The sequence below is a fragment of the Solea solea genome, chromosome 16 (genome assembly GCF_958295425.1).
Source record: "Solea solea chromosome 16, fSolSol10.1, whole genome shotgun sequence".
In the NCBI taxonomy this organism is placed as follows: Eukaryota; Metazoa; Chordata; class Actinopteri; order Pleuronectiformes; family Soleidae; genus Solea; species Solea solea.
In genome coordinates, this window is record NC_081149.1 from 17,594,032 (window position 1) to 17,621,810 (window position 27,779).

Sequence of the window (27,779 nt, forward strand, 5' to 3'; positions counted from 1 at the left end):
CTAGACGCGGATTACTCTCGGCTGGAGTTGGGGAGCGCGTATCCTCCGAGCGGTTGTTATGATTAACGTCGAGGGGCAGTTGAACATTGGAGCACGTTTGCAGGGACACGGATGATGCTCCTCTGTTGGTTTTGAGGTTCTGAGCTGTGTGCGCGCGCACACGGATCAGTTTTGGAGTCGCCAGCCGCGCGCGTCAGCTTGGACCCAAAGACACTCGTGCCGATAGACGTGTGGTAGCATCATTCGCTGAAGTTCAACTTTCACAGTTGATGAATTCCGTGCTGTTGGATTGTAAAAAGCTGCGAACTTCGTATGTTCTGTGCCTCTGGTATGGAAGAGAGCGTGCGTCTCGGGCAGACATGTTTTCGCTCTGTGGAAGTTTAGTAGTCGCGCGCCCGCTCTCTTAAAAAAACTCATCTTTGCATTTGTCGATCATCTTCCTCTCACCGAACTCTGCAGGGGGGCTTCATGCGACACGGGGAAATGGCCAGCGAGAGGAAACCGCGACTCTGTGTCATGGCGAAAGCAGACAACGGGTATGGATTTCACTTGCATGGCGAAAAGGGAAAGAGTGGACAGTTCATCCGCAAAGTGGAGCCTGGCTCCTCTGCAGAAGCGTCGGGACTGCGCGCGGGGGACCGACTAGTTGCGGTGAATGGGACCAACGTTGAACGAGAGACACACCATCAGGTAAGCTGGACTACATTCATATTTGCCACAGGACGCGTGGATGTGCTGGAGGTCATCAACAGGTCACACACCGCGCTGGTGCGTGCGTCCCTGGACCTGACGACGGGACGCGCACAACAACACTCTTCCTTTCCTTTCCTCATCCTCGTGTGATGAGTCAAAAGTTATTTAATTACTAACAACCACATGTTGCTATAAATAACACCCCGTTTACGTGACTGGAACTCACTTGAAAGACAGTTTGTACCAGTGACGGACTGACTGCAGGTGAACTGACAAGACTGTCTCCTTTTTAATAAGCTATTAGTATTGTTCCGCATAATCACTTCTGGTGAAACCAGCAGGCCACTGGTGAATGTTTACACTCAGGATCCTGCAGATGTCTTGAAATATCTAGAAACACGACTGTAAATCTGTCCCCATGAACTCCATAATGGTCAAACTGACTCCACATCTGTTTGCATGTGGGTTTGTTTGTTTCACTGTGGCCTGGGCTGCTGCTCAGATTATAGCTACAGTCAGCAGGCTTGCACAATAATGTCCCAACAAGTCCAGTGTATGGGTTTCACTTTGTGTTCGAAGCTCCCAGGCCTGGTTCTTTTTTTAAAGGTCCAGAATGTAACAGTTTATGTTTATGTTGTTGAATGAAGGTGGCTACTACCCACAAGTATGTTTGCAAAATAATAATGACAATATTACATTTTATTTGTGTAGCCCTTTCCATGAACCCAAAGTCGCTTTACATTAAAAGCACAGGAATTAATACGATCAGGATGTACATTTTGGCTTTTTTCTTAACTTAATGAAACACAAGTGTTAGTGAGGTTAGGGTTAGGGTTTAAAAAAAAGACAGAGCAAGGCAGTAACAGAAAAAGACAAAAAAAAAAGTAGTAAAAGTCTAATGTGGGTGTCAATCCTGTGTCAATCACACTAAGGTACAATGCTTTAATCGCTATGCAAACTGCAGGTGGAAACATCATCGAAGCGACTACCCAAGGTACCAGATTGCTGTTATTTATACTACCACTAGGGGCGCCTATTTTCAAAACGTATCAAATGAGTACGTAATTCCTGGATACGAACCATAGTTTTACATTTCGATGGAGGACAGTCTACCTTTCTGGTCTGTCAAGGCCACCATAGAGGTGTGCTTAGGTACAGGGAAGAGTGAGTGGAGGAGTTACAATATTTAGTTTTACATTATATGTCAATAATTGTTTTTATTTTTTTTCCTTCCTTTAGGTGGTCCAGAGAATCAAAGCCGTAGACCAGGAGACAAGGTTACTGGTGGTGGACAACGAGACACATGAAAGTCTGCGAAGCCTGCGACTCACAGCCACGGAGGAGATGGCCGTTCTCGGGAAGGGCCCTCGCTCTTCATCTTCCCCGACACCATCGCCCTCTCCCTCCCCGTCCTCGGTCCCATCGTCCCCCGGCAAGAAGCGGGAGAACGGCTCGGTGTCCAAGCAGCCGGTCTCGCTGAGCAGCCCAGTGCAGAAGCCCTCCAGGAGGGCACCGTCAAAAGCCGCAAGAAAGGTAAGGCGGGCCTCCGTCAAGATGGGACTAAGAGTAATAAGATTGAGCATGTTATTAAATGTTTATCCCCTTATTTTCTTAACTTGAAGTTGCTTATACTCCATGAATTGAAACTGAGGTGAGGCGCAGGTCCCTGGAGGTTCATCTCAAAACCTATATGAGGTCAAATAAGTCCTCTCTCTCCTCTCCTTTAGGAAATCAACAAATAACTTGGACATATGTTTTTCAGACTAAAAATACAAGGTGTCTCAGACGGACCGAGAAACCGAGATTTAAAGAACACTCAACACGTTAGTGAACAGATTGCAGATAGTGAGTCACTTTGAGCCACAGATTCTCCTCAAGCTTTCACCACAGACTTGTTTTACTTGCCGCCGTGCCAGTTTCAGATTCGATTATGTCCGTGTTATGCGAGTTTCCATCCTGTTCTGTAGCCTTCCATGCACATGTGCTGTGTGTGTGTCTGTTTCTGAATGTGTGCATGCAGACGCGCGCATGTGTGCGTGTGTGTGCGTGGGTGTGTGTGGGTCCCACGGGACAAACATGGCTGCCTGAAAGCATTCCAGATGTGTTGGAGGTCAAAGAGGGCAAGAAAGGTCAGAGGGCGGGTCCTGTTAGATGTTAGGAATCTGGACGTAGACAACACAGTGACCCTGTAGAACAGGAAATCCTTGGAAATAGTCAAATATACAGTATATGAAAGATAAATATCATATTACAAGTGATTTATTGGGATATTCCAGAGGGAACATCTCATCTTCTCTGCCTTTATTTATGGCTTTTGATACACTTTTGTTTTTGTCTTTTTTTATTTTATAAGTCACTGTTTGGTTTTGCCTTGTTGACATCAAAAAGCAGGCTGTGTTTCCGTTCGCTGTGTCTCTGTCGGAACACGACGGTCTGACCGTCTTCAGTTTCACGGGCTCTCCATCAGTGAGCCGCGATGGCTGCTCCACTTCTGCTTTCTGCATTTATCGACACAACATGTGTTTTCACTTAGGATTGTGCTGCCAATTTGTGAGTCGTGAGCAATGACAGCAGTCAGTTTATTCTGTGTGTGTGTGTGTGTGTGTGTGTGTGTGGGTTTGTCTTTGTTCGGCTCTGGCTTTGTGACCCGTGGCTGTGGGGAGGAGTCCCACCCAGTGCTCAGTCGGGTTGGATTGACCCGGCTGAAGTTCAGGAAATGCGCAGAGGTTTCTCATTTTCTCCAATTTCTCTCCAATTTAATGACTTCCAATTAAAAATCGAAACTGTAGAGAGAAAGTTCAGCGGGAGCCAAAGAAGCCTCAGTGTTGCAAAAAAGGCAAGCAGCAAATTCAGAGGGCTAATGCTTGTGATTTAGTTGGAACAGTGGTTTCAAACTGTTTGGTCAAAAATAAAGTGCCGACTGCATTAAAACCTTCCTCTGTCACTCTGTGTTTGTCAAAATTCGGAGGTCTCTTTGTCCTGCCTAATCTCAGAGGAAGCTTGTAACAGGCAGACTCAGCACTTTATGTCTTGTTTTGTAGTAGCATTTTTGTCCGTGCGGCTGGTGAGGACTTTTGGCAATCAATGGAGAGTAATTACCTCAACTCCGAGGGCGGAGTGAATGATACTTTGCTCAGTTTGCAGTGAGATATTCTTTCCTTATTCTGATATTTGGGGAATGTGCAAACAAAATGATCAAATCATATTTGATTCTTTGTTTTTCGACAAGGGAAAGAGTGACAGGAAGCGACAGAAGCGACATACTGTCTGTGTCGTGCATTCGCTTCCATCCCATTTCACTTTGGAGAGATTGCATTTGAATATTGAATGTTACCCGTGAAGTGGGGGGAGTGGAGATCCTGCAGGTGAAGGGGACAGGTGCATGTGGGTGTTTCTGAAACCTAGGGATTTAATTAAGTTAAGTGGCCAATACACACATTTTAGAGTTAGTTCTTATACGTTTTCAGCTATTTTCATCATGGCACTTCAGAAAGTTGTGTGAATCAACATATAAATCAAAGAAAACACGCTTTTTTCTTTCAGGACTTATCTGAGAATTGTCATACGACAATAGAATAATATGCAAAAGCGATACATTTATCTTCTCTTTGTCTCAGTCCAAGTGGACACACAGCATCGTCTCACTTTACACAGAGGCAGGTACATGAATACACAAGAAACCTGCGACTATAATCATTTCCACATTTGCTCAATAAATATCCCTGCCCGAGGTTTTTTTGCATATTTGTGTTTGTGTTCCCCAGGTTACACAAATCCACCAGTATTTTTCCTCCGTTTTATGACCACTCATCTGCCAGGTCTCCTTTTTGTTGCATTCCTCTCATGTTTGCTTCGATCGTGATTTGTGACACAGCAGAACCGTGGGTGGAGGGGCGACTGCTGACCCACAAACTCGGCCCCTCTGTATCTGTTTTCATGATCATGTCTGCATGCAGTCTGCAGACATGGGAGGTTGTGTCTTCAACAACCACCCTTTTATTGTTTGTTCCTTTCATTTTTAACTCAGTATTTCCCTCCCGGCCTCGCCATCTTCCCATTACTGCAGGATTACGTATCAATCACGTTAGGCTGTAAGAAATCTAATCTTCAGAGACCCTAATAAGCCATTATTGTTGTGAATTACATAACCTCATATAATCCTGGTAGACACAGGAGCTTGTATACAGGTGAGGCCTGCTTTGTTGTTGTTGATGTGATGACTTGGAGGCCAATGCTGCAGATCAATGTGTTCTGATAAGTTTTCTGGCGCTCTATGTTGTGGTGCGTGGAAAAATGATTAGATTTTTGCCGTGGATCTTCTTTTGAGTGCGATGACGCTGAGAAACTGAGTGGCCTTGGTGGACGTTTGCGCTTGCTTAGTGTTTTTTTCTGTATTTCCAGCTCCTTCTTTCGACCCCGTCACGTTTAGACATAGCTGCTTCCACTAAAACAATAACTACCAGCATGCAATATAATTAAAAGGTTTAGTATATACAGCATATGCACATATGTATGTACATTGAGATGTAACTGATTGTTGCTATAATTTAGAGTGACGTGTGAAGAATCAGTTAAATGAACATTTAACATGGAAAATAATTGCAGACATACACTTAACTAAACTCCAGAGTGTGGAAGACACTAGAAAGACATCTTGTCTTTCTCTTGCTCTGACTCCATCAGTGTCTGAGGAGATTGCTTCAAATTGAGGCACGGACACAGTTCACTCACTTTCTTCTCTGTCGTCTCTCGATTTTCTGTCCTCGCTCCTCGCTCTGTCGTTCGGGGGAAGGCAGGGTGGCAGCCGGCCGACACTGAACGGTGGCAAGGAAGAGACGAGAACATTATGACTTGAACATGAAATCATTATCATTTCACCTGAACACACAGCTGAGGTGTCAGCGCTCTGCCTCTGTGTTTGTCTTTATCCTCCTTTGCACACACGCACACACACACACACACATGCACTGAGGTGTGTCATGCCAGTGCATCACTTGAGATAAAGTGCCAGGTGTCACTTTCTCACTGTGACCTTTTTTTAACTTGCAAACACACACACACACACACACACACACACACACACACAGTTAAAGTCAGGGATGAACACAATTACATGTTTTTTTTCTACAGACTTAAAAGACAAGCTTTAAAAAAACACAGGGCTGCAGTAAATTCTTAAACATGAATTAAAACAATCTATCATAACTGAGTGACATGCATACAGAGACACTGGAAACCATTGTTATTCCCCGGCCGCAAAGAGGCATGTTCCTGGCATGTTTATGGAAGTCCTGAGCACGATGTAGTTTCTGCTTTTCTCTCTGGTCTGAGTTTTTTTTTCCCCCCTCTCTGTTGGTGGTGAGGCCTCCACCACCGCGCACACAAACATACAGTGCTGTGGTCTTTTGTTGTTGTTCTTTCCAGTCGTCCGACTGCACTCCTGTTCTGTCACATCAGGCCTGTTTCGGAAGAACACCACACCGCCGTTGCTATGGTGACGGTCCACAGCAGAACTAGAGTGCTGGGAAGAAGAAGAAAAAAAAAACAGACAGCAACATTTTGTTAAATAGACAAAGACACGGAAAAAAGTACAAAACACCGACAATTGCACATGTCTGTGCTCACACAGGTTAGAGGACACGCACACTTTGAGACTAGAGATGGGCTGACATGATAATTAGTATCAGCGGTCAAACCAAAAACCATTGGACTGGATGTCGGTAAAAAAGAAAATTTGAAGTAAAAAAACTAAACTGAAAAGCTGAATATTAAGCTGAAAGTGAGGGTGAAAGTGATCGTGTGAGCTATTGTGACATGTTTCAAGATTTGGGGACAGGGGGGGAGGGAAGTTGGTGGATCATGATCTGCGTGAGAAACCCATGGACAGAGAGAACAGCATTTAAGGGTCAGGGCATGGGCTCATGGGGTCAGGATTGAATAAACACAAACACAAGCTCTCTGAGAACGAGCATCTGTCTCATTAAAAAAAGAAAAGGAGAAAGAACTGCTGTAGCAATGATCATGTGACAACGATGCTCACATACAAACACGTGTCTCAGCGCCTCCTGTCGTAACGAGTTGTCCTCATCGTGGCAGCAATCATGTGTCCTGTTTTTTTGGTGTCACTGCAAATACAAGACAAGTCATCTGGCACCATTAGTTTATAACGACACAAAATGACTTGATGGTTATCCTCGCTGACTGCGCGAGAGTCTCATCCCTTCCCTTTCTTATTCTCCTTGGGGTTTGCGTTTTTCATTTTGCCTGGGATAAGTGGAAAAATGTTGCCTGTCACCGCTAATGAAAGAGCATATAACACCAGGGTTGTCTGGAAGTAGTCCTTGTAGTCTTTGTGATCATACGCGCATCATCTCTGCCTGCCACCCGTGCAAATGTGAGGCTATGTCTTGCTGCTCTGACAAACAAGGGCATTGTGTTATATCATATCATGATACTGGGACAATTGTGAGTCAAACGGTGGGATAGTGGCGAGAACTGTTGCCTTACGGTGAGATGGTCGCCAGTTCAAGCACTGGTCTGTCTCTAGTTCCCCCCCCCCCCCCCCCCCCACAGTCATAAAACATGCAGAGGTTAATTGGACACTCTAAATTGACTGTAGGTGTGAACATGAGAGTGAATGGTTGCTCGTCTTTGTATGTTGGCCCGCGATGGACCTATAGCGGGCTGCCTGTAATGTACCCTGCCTCTCACCCGACGTCAGCTGGGATTATCTCCAGGTCCTCATGTGTAGGATAAAGCAGGAGACAAAGAAATGAATGGAACAGTTGCATAAAAAAAACGTTTTATCTTTATTTAAACTGGAATGCCAAAAAATATTGGTGAATTGGTGAAGACATTTCAGCTTTGAACGAAAGTTTGAATTCAGGTGACCTTACATCGGTGAGATTGAGCAGTTGCTTTTCACTAACATCTGGGGCTCGGGTTTGACCCCCTCCCCCAGTTGGAATACCAACTGCGTTACATCAGTTTGCAGGGGTTTGCATTCAGTGTGTGTGTGTGTGTGTGAGAGAGAGAGAGAGGAGAGAGAAACTGGAGTAAAAACAAGGCCTGTTGGATGTGAAAAAGTCATGATCGGACGGGTGTTGGGGGAATTAAGAAAAAGTGGAATTTGGGGGGGTATTAACAGAGAGAAAACCGAGTGCATTGTGTTTAATATGTTTGTGGGGGTGTGAGAGTGAACACAGCTGTGTGTCACCGTCTATTATCTCTCCACGCAGTGCTGATAATATATTCAAACGTCCCCCTTAGTTCGACCAATAGATATCGACTTGACCGTCTCTTTGGGCGTGGTGTGATTCATCGATCTGTGTGAGTCAGCAAGAGAGTGCATGTTCACAACCCCAGCACAAAGAATCAATTAGAGGGGATTTCTCTCATACTTGATCACATCCTTTTCTCTCCTCACACACACAAACCAAAACCTCCACTCCATCGACAGAATTCCCCGTTGATCCATAAGGATGCAACAGCCTCGCTCCCATTACGTCCACTCTTCTCCCACGGACAGGGGAAAAGGAGGCCTACAATTTAACTGGTGCTGGAGATACCGATGTGTGAGCTGAGCGAAGCAGAGCAAAGCAGAGCAGGGCCGGAGGGGACATCAGAAACAAATGCCTAAGTGTGTTTTTCTTAAAGAGTGTGCGAACGCTGCACGGATCAGTGTGTGGGAATGTGTGCTGGCTCACAGCTGTGAGTGAGGCGGTGAGCAGACACAAGCTAAATATGTGAAGGCACAGAACAAAGTGAGTGTCAGGATTAGAAATAAACCCGTGAACTAACACAGCGGTGACAGGAAGGCCGTGTGTTGCTTGCCAAACCATTACCAGATACTGTAAGAGTAGAATGCACAAAGCTGGTTACAGTGCTTTCAAGGACTTACTCTTTTTCTCCCCCTCTCCTGTCCAGTAATGCTGTTGTGTAGGCTGCACAATGCTCAATCTTGGGCCTGCCTTCAGCTGACCTACCCACCATATTCCCATAACTAATACTTAAAAGAGAATAAGCAAAGCGAGATAGAGAAGCATTGTTTCTGCACTGTATTTGGACCAAACATGTGCTACTGGGATAGGAAAACCTCTAAATATACTGTATATGCATTAACACTCTCAATAAAATGATTTGAGAGGTGAGTATAAAATTGGTGGGTCTGTTTTTACCATAGTCTAGCCCAAGAGCAATAAAACAACGGCGTCTAGAAATAATTCAGATTCCATGTGTTTTAATTGCTATAGATACAATTTGTGGTTCAGAAAAATGTTACAGCATCATCCCATAATAATAATAATCATCAAGCGACCCTAAGGGTTTATTGCATTTCACCAAAACTGTTTGTATTGTATTGTCTTTGTGTAGATAAATATTATACGTTTTTTTTTTTACCATAAGACAATGATGATTAAAAATAAAAGTGGGCCGAGGATATCGTCTTGAGGTACTCCTGAGTTCAGAGGGACAGTTAAGTAGAGTAATCCTGTTTTCAAAAAACTATTTCAGTGTCTCTTTGTCATTGGAGAACATTAACACATTTTGGCAAAAAAAGAAAAGTACTAAACTATTTGAAATGAATTCCTTGTAAAATGCTGAGTTTCATTCAAGTAAACGTTATGTCAAATGCTTCAAGAACACAGCAGACTGTACCACAGATTGTACCACTCTGCGCTATTTTTCGCCTGAAAGCCAGACTGGAATTTAAGATGGCAAAGTCTTTATTATTCCATATCATATTGACACATACACTGAGTTAAAGCTTTCAGTGAAACTTGTGCTGCCAAGAGTTTAGTGTAGCTACACCCACCCGCAGACCGGACAGAGATCTATTTAAATGATCACCAAGTGATCGTCAAATTGACACAATATCTGACCAGTCACATATTTAGACGTTTAAACTCTTAAACTCTTAAACTCTTAAACTCACACACGTTTTTGTTTGCACAGTGAGAAAAACACATGCAAATCAGCAGCCGCCACCGTATGCTCTGGGGGATGAGGGATATCTGCAACGCACTGATAACAAGGGTGTGGATGTGCGCACACACACACACACACACACATAAAATCAGCAACATCAACTGCTGTCCCAACACATGTTAAAAAAATAGATAGATGAAAATAACCAGAGAAGAAACACACACACACACACACATAGCAGCACACACTATTTAAATGGGAATAGGCAGAAATGTTGGCCATGTTTGGCAGCCTCTTTACTCTTTACTCTCCAAAGTGATGTAAGGCTCTAGCATGAGGCACTCAACAATAAGAGGGAGGGGAGAAAGAAGGAAGATATGAAACACTGTGACATCGAGGGTTGACTCTTGAAACAAATAGAAAAGCTAAAGGAAAAGTGAATTGGTGAAAGACAGTGAGAGACAGATGGAGAAACAGACGCACATTCATAAAAAAGCTGGCATCGGGGAGACTGTCTCTTTAATGGAATCACTGGGATATTTCTTTAAATGTGTGTCCATAAGAAATACAGGAACATTCAGCTTCAAACAGCGTTTTGTCATGTTTGGTAGAATTATGTAGAGAAAAAAATTATGTTCTTTGATGAAAAGATGTGTTTATATAAATACAAATATGTATTTGAACTATTTAGTAAGTATTTAAGTCAGAGTTATTACACTGAACATAAAATTACAGTTACAATTTACAGTGTAAAACATAAGCTGTGTTTTTGCCAGCTTAAAAAAAATAAATAATGAGAATTATTAGTTTGATTTAAACCTTACTTATTATTCACCTTACTATTTAAAAAAACAACAACATTTATTTATTGTGGGCTTTAACAACTTTTCTGTTCTTAAAGCCCTGTTAAAGCTTCTGTCCATATTTCATTGTTCAAGTATAAGATCTTCAAAAAAAAACTTTTCGTAAATGTGCTGCAATGATGTCGAATCTACGTTTGAACCCTCAAAAGACAAGCAAGGCTTGACATTTGAGAAAAATGTACTTTTGTTTTGAGATGACCAATCATTTGGAGCCCAGTGTTTTTATTTATTAAAATATACGGCATGAAGTGACACTCTGGAGGGATGCAAGAGGCAGAATTTTGGTCGGTGCTAATTATTCCGACCATAAGAGAAGCTGGCACAGGCACGGGCGAGCAACAACACCCAGACCCATGTGTTTGCACTCATTAGATGTGGAGCTGCAGGCGTCTTCAGCAGCTGTTGCATGACAACAAATACCAACATCCATGCCTGCTTCATCAGATATTTAGGTTTCGACTGTCAAAAAGGATAACGAGCAGCTCATCAGCCGTCTGTCCTTCATGTACTGGCAGGGTAAGAAATGGCTTTCCTTCTCACTTGTTATCTGCAGTCATTGCATAATGAGTGAAGGGACATGTGACAAAAACCTGCAAATAGACACTTGCACACCTGCCAAAGTACTCAACGACTTCTGCACTATTGTTCCCGCTACAACATATTTGCCAGGAACACACACATACATGAGTAATCAAGACATACTGTAAGACCAGATCCTGCTGGTAAATATTCCTGCAGCAAATTCTTGTGACTAGAAATCAAAACACAATGACTCACACAGGGGAAGAAAAAAAAAAAAAAAGATCTACAGACTGATGTGTGTGTGTACTCTGAGATTTAGAAGGGGAAAAAAAAACACTTTAATATGAACAGTTTGATGTTGAAAATTGGATTAGAAGATCGCTGTTGATCTTGTGACCGCGTCTTGGCTGGTTAGGTTAGCATGGGGTAAACAAGGTCACATGTCACATACAGCCTAAACCTCACTAAAATGTGCTTTCTCTGAAAAAATGTTGAAGTCAAGACAAAGAATAATTTGATGTTGGATACTTGTTTAGAATTATGCCCCTTAAAAGAGCAAACAGCATGTTTTTACACCTACCTTTTTCTACTGATTTTATTACCTAAGGTTTCTGTTGTTTGCTCCTGTTGCGATTCTTAGAATACCAAGCTATTTGTTTATTTGACTAGATTTGTGGATTAAGTGTCGGCCGCTGTTGCCTGTGTCACAAACACATGTCCTGCATCTGTTTTAAAGTAAAAAAAATGGCGTTTATGTTCCTTGTTTCTATTAATTGTTTCCCACAAGGCCTTTATTGTGAAATATTTGCAGGACCATTTAAACCAGGGCTTCATACTGAGGAGTACGGGCCTTGTATTGGGCACAGAAGAAGAAGAGAGTGCAAAACAACGTACAGTAAAACAAATCAAAGCTGATGAAAAAGTTGTGCATTTCCTTAGTCTGTTGTCCTGTTGTTTTTGGATACACTGCAGAACAGTGGCTATGTTTACATGGGCACAAGTAATCAGAATAAAAGCCTGATCGGAATTAAAATATGACGTGTAAACATGCCAGTCTGAAAACTCTGATTCGATAAAGCCCGTTCGGAAACAAATAAGTTTTATTTATTCACAGTGTTTAAATAATTCCCACCCCAACATTGCTTGGTATGATACCAGGAAACAGCAGGTAACGCACACACACACACAGCTCTCTTTATGTCACAGAGCGGTTATGCAACACATCTGAACACCAGTGGGAAGACTTGTTGGTTATCGAGATCTCTGGACAGTTCTTGCGTTCTCATGTTCGCTCTGGCTTTCGTCCTCTTCTCCACATGTCTTGTATCATCTCTCTCTCTCTCTCTCTGCCTGCCCTATTTCTCACCATCTTACTGAATCTTGCTCTCTGTCCAAGATCACTGTCACTTTTCCCCCCCCACTCCTTGATTTTAATTTTTAGTCCCCTTTTCTCCAGCTGTCATTTCCTTCCATCTCATTCCCTTCTTCTCTGTGTTTTGGCCCACTTTGCATTAGCCAGTGTGGCTCTTTGCCTCCTTTTTCACAGCAGATATATCTTGACATGAAATTGTAGGACAAGCACATGTTCTATCAGAAATATGACACGCAAAATGTGTGACACTTTTTAAGAAGCGTGTGTTTTCCGGGTGATATATCACCCTTGACACAGTGCGTATAGCTCTTTTGTTCCTCTACTGATGATAAAGCTGCCCACGCACTCTGACAGATTGGACTTGTTTGACTGGTTACACTGCTGCTGTCTCCGTGGCAACAGGTTATCAACCATGACATCAGCAAAAGTCCCATGTGCGGCTCTTGTTTGCATTTCATGGGGTGTCATGCAATGTCAGCAATGTTTCCATTCAGTGCACCATGTTTAATTTGATTTCGCAGGCATCGCTGCTGCTGCTGCTGGGAAACGTCCAGGTGTGATCCTTTCAATCATGTTCCTCAGTATAGAGAGTTCTGTATTCATATCGAGTATAACATTCAAACATATTTAACAGATGCAATAAGGCAAAGTTTGGCACATCAGACATTAAAGAACACAAAGTATTCATATCAGAAAAAAAGCTCCCTTCAATTGAATTCAGTGAAACACCTAAAAAAAAAACACACATTTGAAATATTAAATGCAATTATTTGGTTGATTATGCACATTCTTCATGTGTCTCTGTGGGAGTTCTCTGACAGGCAATTAGAGACAGATGGACAAAATGGACGTGGGGTTTTAAACCATCTGTTGATTTAATCCATGTTCATTAGATTAAGGTTAATTGGAGACAATTAAATGTGAACAAAAGCCGGTTTGTCTTTCTATGACTATGACCAAACGAGACAGTGGAACGGCCATTGACTACCAGTAACTCGTTTTCCACTTTAAAAGTGTTTTGTGTAGGATTCCTTTTGCCGTAGTCATTGCTTGCATTTAGTAGCTGCAGACAAAATGTGCCCAGTCATGGAAAAACCAGCAACAAGTAGGCTGAGGGACATTTTGAGTTATTTACAGATTCCGAAAGTGTGATTTCTAAGCTTTAAATCAATGTCTAACACCATTTGAATGTAGGCACTCCTCAAACTGCTTTAGGGAGAATTTTAGCCTCCAAGATTTACACCTTCTGGGGGCCAAGAGACAGTATCATCGAGGTCCCAAAGGGTTCCCAGAGGAAAAAAAAAAAATGAAATGTGAATAGAAATTTCATAAAAATGAAAAAACAAGAAAGGCAATATACTTAAGAGTTAGAAGGATCAAAGATAGCTACATAATTCTAAAATAAAATAAAATAAAATACATTTATATACACTCATTCACTTCTTGCTACACCATGCTGCCTCACACTGCTGCCACTAGCAAAGCTTTACCACCTCCACCCCAGCCTCAGAAGTTTAAGATGTATTTAATTGTCTTGCTTTTGTTTGCTCTTGTACGGGGATTTCCTGGATTGCGCTCCGTTTGTCTTAGAATGCTACTAGAATTTAGAATCCAGGGAGAATTTAAGGGGTGGCGCTGCAAACGAGAACCTAATTAAATGTAATTCTAACTCTAACCCTAACCCCAAAACCGAGTCTTAAGCCTCCGCAAGCCCCATGGAGTTGTGATGACTTGTTAAAAATGTCCTCACAAGGTTTGAATCCAAACATGTACAGACACACGTAAACATAAACATGCAGCCCATTATTTTGACCCAACAGGGAGCCAGTGGTCCTTGGCAGTGAAAGGGTTAACAGTGATCATGATCCGTCTATTGCAGTAGGCCACCGTTCAATTATTCATCAACCTGCGATCTAGTTTCATCCACTACCAACGCCACTGCCAGTGGTCACACGCAGAAGGAAATATAGTGTATGTGTTTCAGTGTGTGTGTGTGTGTGTGTTAAATATGGAACCTGTATGTCTTCATTCTTATACACCGACTAAAACTCGCCCGTGCAGTCAGGACTCGTGAATCCACAGATGCAGACACAGACAGACGCACTGTTGCTGCTCCGTTTGTAAAGAAAATCAAATGAAATTTTCTACAACAACAGGAGATTTGAACCAAACCTGCTCTGTTCAGTTCAGAGCTGTGTTGTCCCTGAACGGGGAAATCAATAAAAGCAAAAGGGGACAAAGAACAACATTGACACCCACAGCACAACCAAACTTGACTTAAAACAATCAAAATTCTACTTTATGACAACTTGAACCTGTTAATCGCATAACTGTCCAACATGTTGCTTTAAAAAACCTCAAACTTGGCAGGTGACTCAGGCTTTGGCTGTGTGTTGGATGAGAAATGCAAGAGATATTGACAGAAATTGATATTTGTGCCACCTCCGCCTTAATCAATCACTATGAACACATTCAAAAAGTCATTTTATTTGTATGTACTGTAACACCCAGTCTAGTGTGTGTGTGTGTGTGTGTGTGTGTGTGCTCACAGAGGGTGGCAGAAAAAAAGGCTGGAAACTAAAGGAATCCATGTGATGGCACATGTTCTCTTTATCTGCACATCCTCCTACAGTGGGGACACTGGGGTCACTACATGTGAGACTCTAAATATTCCATATTGTTTTCCACTATAGACGAGCAGCCAAATTTTCCATTTCACCTTGTTTTGAGCAGCCCTGCAGTCACTGTCCAAAAAGAAAAACATGGATCTTTTTCCTGCTGCTTCTCCACCCTTGTTTTGAAAAAGTGTTCAATGCTGATAACCGACCGCTTTCCTAATGACAACCTAGTTTGCTGACGAAGGGGGAAAAAAATGTTACATCTCGTTCTTTTGTTTTTCACAAAAAAGCCACGGAACACCCTGCAGTTCAAACAAACACGGTGACTGCATGGCCTCTGATGATCTCATGGCCTCTTAGGTCCACACACAGTTCTCTCCACCGTCAGGTTAATGTGCTCAGAGAAGAGGACACACGTGGGGGTCATTGTTGTCACCCCCCCCCCCGCTATGACACATAGGTCTACGACAAAACCAACCAACCCCACAGCACAAAAAAGACCCACTCGTAAGTGCCCTAAAAGCACTCCAGTGCCACAGGCCCAGAGTTAAAGAGATGGCACAGGCCTCGGGGGATGATTAGTGGGGTGCAGAAAGGCATTGAGAGGCAGTCAGAGGTTAGACTGGCAGACACTTGCGTCTCCCCCACATAATGACTCCCAGCTGCGCTACTCTCGCTGTTTATGTTAGAGGAGTTCCACTGCAAACTTTTCTTTCTCCCCGTCCCCGTTACTGGAAACTTCTGTCGTCTTCATTTATCTGCACCGCTCTGTCTCGGTTTATCTGTCTGCCGTGTTTCTCTGCACTCTCAGCTTGCACTGTCTCTCTCTCTCTTCCTCTCAATCCTCTTGCTGCGTCTAATTTTCTGTCCCTCCCACACACTCTCTCCCTCCTCTGCTTCTTCTTCTTCTTTGTGCCATTTTTTTTCCCTCTCCTTTGCCCTGATGATCCCAGAATGCTAATACATTTGATTTTATTTTAATACATTTTTCTCCTTTGGAAGTTCCACCCCAGCTGCCCAGCCCAAATACTTCCTCTTTAGTCAGGAAAAGGAGGGCCTGGAGGGATTCATGAAAGTTGAGCTGCTCTGAATTATTCTGTCGTTACCCCTCCACCCCCACATCTCTGCCTCTCGCTCTCTCACTCTCTCTCTCTCCCGCTCACTCTCTCCATCCCTCCTTCTCAGGGCAAGCTGCCCATATCACTGCTGAGGAACCCAGTGCCTAAAAAACGAAATTCCATGTTTCCATCTGTGGTTGGGAGCTGCAGTGGGATGTGGGGTTTGAGACACAGTCGTGGTTTATTTGCAATAACATCGCAGTACTTACTGGGTTGATCGACGAGTCCTCACCAGTCGTCATTTTCTCCCGAAACGCCGCAGTACCTTTGTGTCTCTTTCACCCTGCCCACATACTTCATATGTATTTTTAGCATGTTGGACCGTGATGCTGCTTCTGTGTAAAAAAAAAAAAGAAAAGAACAAAAAAAAATTAGGTTGTGTAACACATCTGATGTATGCACACAACATGTGTACAACAGCTAATATTTTAGCCGGCCATCGTCACTGCACATTTGTTTCCGAGTAATGTAGGTGGCATATTAGTGAGATCACTCTGTGGTGCTTCTTTAAATGGCGTCAACAAGGCTGGAAGAAATGCCATTTAGACACAGATGGAAAAAAAGCTATTAAAACACGCGACACCTACGACTGAACACTCAACGTGACTGTTGCTCTACAGTTCACTAATCATTAATACTTCAGTCGTCGAAGTGGATGGAGTGGTGATTGGGGTATTTCATATTCGGGCCTGCAGGCTTGTGATAAATGACCGGCAACTGAACCATTTGTTCTTGTCACGTCTCGGAAATCATCACACGCTCTGCAGAAAGCACCATGTCCCTGTTTTAGGTCTCTTCAACACTGTAGTGTGTAATGTGCGTTACATTTTAAACCATTGTTAAATGAGTTTAAAGCTGGTTAAGGACTCTCTTTCTCTCTCTCTCTCTCTCTCTCTCTCTCTCTCCCTCTCTCTAGCGATGGTTAGATCTCGTGTCACAGAAAGTGATTTGCTTTATGACGCAACAGATGGAAGTAAAAATGGGAAAAGTATCCCCGCCCCCCATCCCACCTCCCACACAGTCAGATCTGACAGTATTGCTTGATAGCCCAGATGAAGGAGGCAGCAGACAAACAAAGTTACTTTGTTTCTGTTCACAAAGACCAAAGAGAGGCCAAATCATAACCTCACCAACAAAAATCATAGTAATCTTACTTGTAACAGCTACAATCCCAGTTCAGACAGTAATTCCCTGCATGATTAGAGAAGGGACGAGAATTCCCGAATGACACTGCAAATGTCTATTTCTGTCACTCTCCTCCAGGAGGCTCTCGCTCAGGCCGAAACTCACACCAAGGCGCAGTCCCAGCCGCGGCTGCAGGTCAACCCGTCCGAGCTCGCTCCACGTCTGTGCCACCTGGTGCGATCTGAGATGGGCTACGGCTTCAACCTCCACAGCGATCGATCGCGACCTGGACAGTACATCCGCTCTCTGGACCCGGGCTCCCCTGCAGACCACGCTGGGCTGCGGCCGCAGGACAGACTCATTGAGGTAGGAAGAAAGAGTGTGTGGATGAAAGGCGTGGGAGATCTGCAGAGGTGTGGACACGAGATGAGACACCTGATGATGTCGTGCAAAAAAAGCTTTGTGTTACACCACAAATGTGTATGTGTGTGGGTGAAACAGTGTAGAGTGGCTTTTGTGGGTATGTGATGCTTATAGTAGAGCATCAAGTACAGGATAGTGAATATAACGGGTGTCTGTTTGATTATAGACACAGACTGGAGTGTCATGAATATTGTACAGACTGAGGTGATAAATGATGGTGATATTAGTGGCATTGGTACGTTTGAGCCATTTTATAAATTCTTTACTATGGGCCACATAGTGGTGGCTGGCATTGTTGCCTCACAGCACGATGGTGTTTGGTTTGGATCCCGCTTTTTGCAGAGTTTGCATGTTCTCATGGGTTTGCTCCAGGTACTCTGGCTTCCTCTCACACTCCATAAACATGTGGATTAGGGAAATTGGACACTCTAAAGTGATCGGAGGTGTGAGTATGAGAGTGAATGGTTGTTTGTCTCTGTATGTTGGCCCTGCGATGGACTGGTCCTCCCCCATGACCCTGATGTGGAGGATCTTCTACTTCTTCTTTTGACTTTTTCCTTTAGGGGTCGCCACAATGGATCATTCCTGGTCACTCTCAGTTAAAAATTGCAGCATCGTCAGCTTTGTCACTCTGAGGATATGTGATAGAAAATAAAAGAATGAAATATTACTTTAAAAAAGCTTGATATAATATTTAGAATATGGTTTAATACGCTGAGCTAAAAGAATGAAAGCATGTCTCCTTCTCTCCACATATATTTAATTTAATAATAGAAAACTACTCCACTGTATATAGCAGAGATGTCTCTGTCTCTGTCATTCAATTGAATATCAATCAAATATTTGACCAAATGATGTGAACTTAAGTGCAGTGAAATGCAGGGGTACCTGTTTTCCTTGTTTTTGTTCATGTTAATAACATTATTAGTGCATATTCTGGTTAAACACAAAGAAAGATCGTGACTAACCGAAAAATAATGGTCTCAATCTCAACTCTTGCATGGCAAAAAACTGGGATTAGTTATCTAAACAAAGTGTTGGAACCTGGTCTGTAAAGGTACAGAAAAGTTAAGTTTACTGATTGAACACAGATGTGACTCCTTTTTTTTTTACACTGACACCGCTGCAATTAAAGTGGCAGGAGTAACACTTGTGTCTGGAGTCTGGACTTGATCTGTACTGTGTCAGACAGGAGGAGAGAGGGGAGAGGGGAGTATAGATCCGTGTGATTGTTGAGGCTGAGGGAAGAGAGACATGGGGGAGGAAGGGGGTTAGCCGTACTGTACATGTATGTTCCTTCTTGTGAAACATGGAGAGAAATGGAGACAGATGTGCAGCGTTTGACGACAGTGAAAGGAATGAGGGAAGTGAAGATGCAGGAAAAACAGGGAAGTCTTTAACAGTTTTAAAGAGTTGAAGATTTATGAAATTCCATAAATCTCCCTAATATGTGAGTATATGGGCGTCAAGTCAGCTTTCCCATTGGTTACTGAAAAAAACATGTTTTTTATCAGCAGTCTTATGATCTGAATAAGCAGTTTTTCATCTGAGGGACACACACACAACATTCACCCTTCATTCCCATGACCTTTGTCCTTACTGGCTGTAGATCAGGGTCCAGACTGCAGAGCTGGACCAACAAGGACAGAGACAAAGGTTAGACAGAGTTCATTTGGGAATATACTGCAGGTTTTACATGTGTCTGGTATAGGGCTGCTGAATTAAACTGAAATTGTGTTTTGAAACAATGCAATTAGCAAATTGCAAGTTTATTGCGAATTGAGCCATAAGTGAACCTTCTTCTTTTGGCTTCTCCCTTTAGGGGTCGCCACTGCAGATCATCTGCCTCCATCTTGTCCTGTCCCTTGTGTCCTCTTCTGTTACACCAACTGTCCTCATGTCCGTCAGCCATGAACCTTCTCTGTGGTCCCTTGTTTCCTGTTGTCTTGCAACGCTGTCTTCAACGTCCTTTAAACCATGAGTGATTGACCTACCGATTTCACTGTCAGAGACCGTTTACACAAGTTACCCTGTTTTTTTCTGATTACAGTTACAAAACAAGTTGTGTAATAAGTAGTTTGACTTTAAGATTTTGACTAAAGACTGTGTCGCAAATCTAATCACAATTGGAATCTCTATGAGAGAAGTCACAATCAAGATATTTTTCCTAAATCATTTAACTTTTCATGGATTTCTTACCATGTGCACACTGGGTGGTTCATTCATCTTTATGTTTATTCATATCTGCTGGAAACGACATGATTAATGATGGAAATCAAAGGCAAATGAATCAAGAAGGTACATAACTATGTAGTAATTATAATATATAATAGCGTTCATATTTTAACTGTGGCCACTACTTTGTCTCATTGATGTATTGCCTCATTAATTATGTATTGTAGTCACACAATGCACTGCAATGTATTCTCCTTTTAGTTGTAGGCTATACACTAAATAAATATTTTTTTTATTCAGGAATGGAGGAATCTTCAAGAACAAGGGTGATGTGCAGGACTGTATTTATTAATTATCAATTAAGTTGATCAGCCACACCATGAAGATATTAGATCGAGGTGTTGGAGCTTGGTTGAGGGAAGACGTGAATACCAGTGAGCAGCAGAATGGGTTCATGGGTTAGGGTTAGGGTTAGGGTTCTGAAGGAGTTACACTGTGTCTTTGTGGATCTAGAGAAGGTTTATGAGCGGGTGCCAAGAGAGGAACTGTGGTATTGTATGAGGAAGTCGGGAGTGGCAGACAAGTATGTGAGGGTGGTGCAGGACATGTACGAGGACAGTGCAACTGGAGAGACAGATTACGTCAGGGATCAGCTCTGAACCCTTTCTTGTTTGCGATGGTGATGGATGGGTTGACAGATGAGGTCAGGCAGGAGTCTCTGTGGACTATGTTGTTTGCAGATCATCTTGTAATTTGTAGTGAGAGTAGGTGACGGGTGGGAGAGAGCCGGGAGAGGTCGAGGGATTAGGTTTGTGCGTGTGTGTGAATGACAGTGAGACAGGTGAAGATACAAGGAGTAAAGGTAGTGAGGGTGTTATAAAGGAGGACAGTTGTAACACGAGGGACTGAACAGGATGGAAGCAGATGTTCCGGTGTGGTGACCCCTAAAGGGAGAAGCCGAAGAAGAAGAAGAAGAAGAAGAAGTTGTAGGCTTTATACACAGTACTGTGCAAAAGTCTGTCAAATTTGCAATTGTAGTGGAATAATGAGACTGAAAATTGGTCTTATACTAACAAGCTGTCAATGAGTTTAACTCATACAACATGTGTATGTAATGCAACAACATGTCTTGAATAAACCTGGCCCAGTAGACCTTTTTCACAGTAGTAGGACAAACACATCTGAAAAAGGTGTTACTGTAAAACTATATACATCCATTTTCTGGATGTGTCCCAATAAAGAGATAGATAGATAAATGACATACACTGTGTGGTCGTTACAGCATTGCAAAAACAACTAATCTGATAGTGATTTAAAACGTTTACACAGTACTTTATGTGTGAAGAGGAGTGAAGCTCATTCTGTGATGTGTACTCATCTTTCATATGCCGCGGGATGCTGTGAACTATATACTTTATTAGATTTGAAGAGTTCTGTTAAAATCTGTGGTTTCACACCGGCTTAATAACTTTACCTCAGTGTATTTAGTTCGGCTTGGCTGTGTGTGTCTGTGTGTGTCCGACATGTGCATGTGTCGTCTGTCAGCGGCTTGTTAGAGAGGTGAGCAACCATAACAGATCCCTCTTTTTTTCTTTCTCGCCACACCCCATTAGTCTGGAGGTGTATCAGCACCAGATAGCACTGTGCTACGTTAGGATGAGAGCTCAGCTTTCTGCCTCAGGTGCGGCGCAGGTATTGACACCAGTCAGCGCCTCATCCGCCTGTGTCTGAGCTCAGCTGTGCGTACTCTGAACCACTCGCGAACATCACAACAGCGCGACATCAAAGATGACTTTTGTACCCACATATACACACAGGGTTAATTCCATGACAGCCCATGAATCAGCTGCACTGTGACAAAACAACACATGTACACTTAATGGGACTAGGTGCATGAAATGTAACATATGACCCTGATATGTTGTCAGAGATTGAACATGTTAAATTAAAAGATTTAGATTGCTTTTTTTCCATTACTGTATTAAAACGGGGCCACGCGGTTGGTGTAGCGATTAGTGTTCTTTGCTTTGCAGCAAGAAGGGCCTTTCTGCATGGAGTTTGCATGTTCTCGCCGTGTGTGCGTTTTTTCAGCACAACCTAAAGGCAATCTGATGAAAGTATTTTTTATTTTTTTGCTTCACCTGAGCATTGGATCGTATTGAAAATCGGATTGAATTTGTGAAATTTGGAAATATGTCACACTTCAAAGTTTGCTTGGCTTGTTTTTATGAACAAAAAGTCCGAATCAAAGTTTCACTTTGACTGACAAACCATCTGCGTGGACGCATGAGCGGTGGGAACCACAGGGTACCTCACGATACGATACGCGCTACATGGTCCACGATACCAATAATATCACGACACAACGATTCTGTGATAATCAATGTGCAGGATTTCTCTATTCATTCACAACAAAGCGCATAATAGTCTATGTATTGAACGTGGACGGGACATCTCTTAATGTAGCTTTCTCTGCCATTATCCTGCAATAAACTCCCGCTTCTTCCTCCCAAGTTTCCCTCTTTCATTTCATCAGCACGGCCACGAGGAGACATGAAGTCGTGAGGCCCGGCGAGTAAAACTGGCAGGGAATGTTTACTTTAAAATATCAATATTTGCCCTGGGATTAGAGGTATTGCACGAAGAAGGACGACGATATATCACCAAATCGATATTTTGACCCACCCCTAGTAATACTTGCTGACACATCACCAAGTGTCAGTCACTCTTTCCACAGGGAAAAACGTGACGGCTGTTTGCTGGGCAACAATGCCATACAGTTACTGAATCAGTCTTTGTTTCATCTGGAACAGTTTTTCCAATATCCTGGACTCTCAAAAGGAAACATTTCAGTCATGTATAACACACTTCATGATACAGCTTCCAGTCACTGACCTCACCACTGAGCAGGAGACTAAAGAGTTAAATGTCTCTCACACACACACACACACAAATCGCATGCATCATATTCACAGATGTGTACATCCCTAACCTTAATTAGAACCAGTTTTTACCTGACCCTAATCTTAATCTAACCACAATTCACACAATAATCATATGTGAATCCTAATCCTAATTTTAACAGAGCATCACTTAATTATGCCACTTTAAGACCAGGCTTTGTGCTCCATAAGGACTACTGGTCCAGAAAACAGTCCTGAGGAAACCTCCCCTGAGAAATAAGCTTCAGGACTGTTCCTTCAGCATGTAATAATTAGTTCAGTGGGCAGCGAACAGAGTGGATTGTCTTATGTGGGACGAGCTGCTAATGAGAGGCTCTGAAACATGACACGACACCTGTTGTTGGGCTGAATACAAAGATGCTTGTTCTCGGTTTATCAAACTGTCTGTTTGTTTTCCTCCTGGCTGACTGATCTGACCAGTCTGAAGAGAGGAGCTTTTTCCAATTTCTACATGCACCCCTCCCTCCCTCCCTCCCTCCCTAAATGGCACGTCTCAATACACATTCATCCCCAACCCTATTCTCTACATTTACGCCACCCCCTGCTTTTCCTCACCTATAAATCAGACCCTTTCTATTCTCGTTCTCTGTTTTTTTTTTTTTTTTCTCTTTGTATCAAACACAGTGAATTAAAAAGTAAGAAAAACTAATTTGCCCTCAGGTCTGTGACACCCAACACCCCCACTATAGCCGGAGCTCAGTCGCGCCATCAATAATTAAATGTGTACCAATACTAACTTGACGTGGTGCGAAGCTGCCGGCCACAGAGAAGCCAAGGTCGAGACATAGCTGTTGAAACACAGGACTCCAAATGCACATCTAGATATGACCATACAAAAAAAGGCTATTGTGTTATTTTGGTCTTATAGCAATTTGTGCTAAAAGTCTTCTTTTATTGTTGCACATTTTGGAGCAAATGTCCCCCCATTGTAGGACTGATGAAGGATTATTTTATCTGACCTTATGACATGTCGCTGTCCTAAATGCCTTCACTGTTGTGAGAATTGGTAATACATAACAAGAGTTTGAGCAAGTATGTGCAGAGTAGTTCAGAAAGTAAAAAAAAAAAAAACAGCATCAGTATGAATCTGTATGTTGATGCATGTCTCCCCCTACTGGGTCACTTAAGTAGCACACGTTGTTGGTGCATGCGGTATGTTAAAAAAAAATAAAAAATACCACTACCTACTGGTTTAATCACCTGGTGAGGTTTTTGGTAAAAGGGGATTTGCTGTTTTAACTCAAAATTAAAAAAAATTTTTTTTAGATATTAATTACATAAAAAAATTACCTGTTCCAAATCAGCTACACCAAAACTCCTAATATGAATTACATATGATCAATGGAAAAGAGCATGAAAATTTCAGAAGGTTAATGTAAAAAAAGAATGTATATATGTATGTATATATGTATGTATATATATATATATATATATATATATATATATATATATATATATATACATATATATATACATATGTATATATATATATATATATATATATATATATATATATACATATGTATATATATTGGAACCAATACAATTATTACTCTAAATAATAACAATCCACATTTTCACTACTGAATTCTCAGTAGTGTCTTTATTCTTAAGTGTGCGGTGCAGTGATGGCAATAGCTGTAAAAACCAACAATCGCAACAAAAACCCATATTCCTTTTTTACCGAAAACACATTTGTCTTCTCTGATTGTGTTCTCTAGGTAAATGGCATGAACATTGAGGGCATGCGACATGCAGAGGTAGTGGCCTTCATAAAGAAAGGAGGGGACGAGACCTGGCTGCTGGTGGTGGATATGGACGCAGATGAGTACTTCAAGAAGAGGGGGATTATCCCCACAGTCAGTCATATTAAAGGTAGGACTGTAACCATTATCTTTTTTCTTTTTTTTTAAAGGAAATACTGCACATTCAAACTTCCAAGATGCAACAGTGTCAAGTCGTACCACACAAGGAAGTAATCAGAGATATTTTAGCGTCCTCAACAAAACAAGGTTCCTAATTTAGAACAGTTTATTGGTAATATTTGGTGAAAGGCATGCTGTGGCCTCCTAAATGTTACATACTGGACCTTTAAGTTTTCATTTTACATTTTCACGTGAAGCTGCACTGACAACCATATGAAAAGTTACACAAACAATCAAATGCAAGCAAACCTGCTTCCTTCACATCGTCTCATTTATTCCTATAGTTTCCTCAGAAATAATTACAAAGAATAATAACAAATCCTTCTGGACTCGTCGTGGATTCTTAAATGAATAAGGAATAAAAATAATCAGACCATAACATTGTTTCTATTAAAAGAATGTAATATGAATCATATTAACAATACAATGTTAGGTGAACTGATTTGTAATGCATTGTTTGACTGGTTGATGTCACAGACTATGATGGGCCGTCAATATCCAATGGCTCTCCCAGCCCTCAGATCAACGGCAGCTCCACCACACAGTCCATCAGGTCCACACGCTCTGACCTCAGCAGCCAGGGCAACAGCACACAGGTGGGTATGATGCTAAAGCACGTCCTCTCATCCCTTCTGTCTTTGAATCGTATCTTTGATAATGTTGCACTCTCCGGTCTAGCTGGCAGACGACGAGTGCAGCCAGCTGTTGGACCCATTCGCTGAGATGGGCCTGAGCCTAAGCGCCACAGCAGCAGAGGAAAAGATGAAGGCGCAAGCCAAAGCAAAGAAGAAGGCACCACAGATGGACTGGATGAGGAAATACGAACTCTTCAGTAATTTCTGAGTCATTCCTCTTTGAGGATACTTCAAAGACCAGAGGACAGAGCGCTTTCCCTTCCAACTGCGCAGATCATGTTTTTCTTAGAGAAAGAAGGAAAAAAGAAGATCTTCTCTTCCTATAATTAAAACATCTAACCCTCATCAAAGTGCAACTTGCAAATCTAGACTTTGATAAACTCAAAATGAAAAAAAAAAGAAAAAAAAAAAATGAAGGATCAGCTTCGCAGATGTGTACTTGTATCAAGTGGAAGCACTGTCTCTAACTTCTCATGAATCCCTGTTGCTTTTTCTCTTCTTCTCTAATCACGCTGCCTCCTCCCAGAGAACAGGGGGAGGCAGCTATTTTTTATATTTAAAAGTATAAACAACCACAAATGAACGCCGTGGACTTTATTTTGGAACACTTTTGTGGACACTGTGACATTAATGATTGTGAACGCGTCGGACGTTTTGGGCCCATCAGTCAGCGGGATACCAAACATGGCAGAAGATCACTGTGAACGAGTTCGAGGCGCTCTCCGTGTACTCTACATGTATTTGTACTCTTACGTAGACAATAGTGAAATGCACCAGCGAATCCCCGTCAGATTAGCCCACGCTTTAATCAGAGAGGATCTACATTAGTTTGTCATTTATCAATCAGTTGTTATCAACACTAACCTCTTTTTCCGTAAAAACGTTCTGCTCTGGTGCACGTGTGCATCACAAAGGTAAGCACCACTAACATGGGGTTCAGTTGCTTGATGAATGTTATATGTACAGCAGAGGGCACACTTACACCACAAACATGGATTACAAATGTTTTGGCACTAGAGTAGGAGTTTCCTCAGATGTAACTTTATTGTCTCACAATGTCCCTCACAACAAATGAACAAAATAAATATGTTAATACAAAAATCTAATGATTTATTCCCTGTGGGATAACTCAGGACGAATGTGAAGGGAAGAACAATAAGCCCAACATTCAGGTGTAATGTTGAGGTCACTTTCAGTTACTGTTTGATTGATATTTCACTTTTAACTGTGACGCGAAAGCAGGCTGATAAACGGAAAGGTCGACAGCCGGTAGGATTGCACGACCACATATTTTAAGGCTACGGCAGCCAACGTTAAGTCAGTATTAGACATTGTACAATAAAAATAAATTGGGTGAACTTAAAATCAATTTTCTCAGGACATGAAAAGTATAAAAGTACGTGTGTTCTCTGGCTTTGTTTGGTTTTTACCTCTTTCTGTTCATGAAGGTCAAGCAGAGGGATTTCACTGATGTGGAAGTGTCATGGAGGTGTGTTTCTACTTAAAGGGACAGTCCAACATTTTGGGAACGACACTTTCAGGCAGGGTTATGTATGTATGTAGATTGAAATGTATGGCAAATGTGAAAGTAGCAGCATGTTAGCTTAGCTTGGAAATTAGGGAGAAACCACCAGCACCAGCAATCCGCCTACTACACGGTGTGGTGTGTTTAGAACAATGCTGAACGACGGGTGCGTCAATTTTTCCAATTGGCACCAGCTTGGAAATATAAATGCAAATTGTATGCAGATGTAACAGTATTAGCGCTACGCTAAGCTAACTCACTGCTTTCTGTTTCGCTTTAGTGTACACAGTTGACAGTGGCTTCCATTCTCTCAAGAATAAGCACATTTTGCCAAAATCAGTCAGACCATATCCAACCTACAGAACATCCCAGAGGAAATGTCATTAAAATCTGTCCTAAATTGTGCTGCTCACAAAAAAAAAAACAGACAAATGCGGCCAAAAATATAATCTCCTAGGCAGAGGTATAAGGGACGGGAAAGAAAACGGAAATATGAAGTGTTTTAGGATGAAGGCAATGTGAGGTCAGAGATGCTCTGGAAGTGAAAGAGATGGAGCTTACTGAGGATTATGACATAAAGAGACAGCTGTCTTATGCTCACACACATTTGGGTCTCGATGTACAGTATGTGTCCATGCTGAAACAGAAGCAATGTTGATATGTGTAACAGGCAGGGGGTGCAAAGGTAGAAAGGTAATCTTTGTGGACAACCTTTGTCACGCTATCCTGGCACCGGTGAATCTTGTCCTTGTCCTTGTCTCATCTGTGAACACGTATAGGGTTCACTTTATGTTGTGACAGTCACAGCAAATTGATGTAACCAAGATGCACATGTATATAGAGTAAAACCATATGGCAGGTTGCATTTTATTTCAATAAAGTGTGACAATTGCA

General features: G+C 42.2%; 1 protein-coding gene across 1 annotated transcript; it reads left to right on the plus strand.

Moving 5' to 3' along the window:
- Positions 1-27,779, plus strand: LOC131475999 (Na(+)/H(+) exchange regulatory cofactor NHE-RF2). The gene is made up of 6 exons (XM_058654426.1): positions 1-690; positions 1,933-2,226; positions 17,378-17,605; positions 24,522-24,675; positions 25,203-25,321; positions 25,404-27,779. The coding sequence occupies exons 1-6, from the start codon at positions 469-471 to the stop codon at positions 25,566-25,568; spliced, it is 1,182 nt and encodes a 393-aa protein (XP_058510409.1). The 5' UTR covers positions 1-468; the 3' UTR covers positions 25,569-27,779.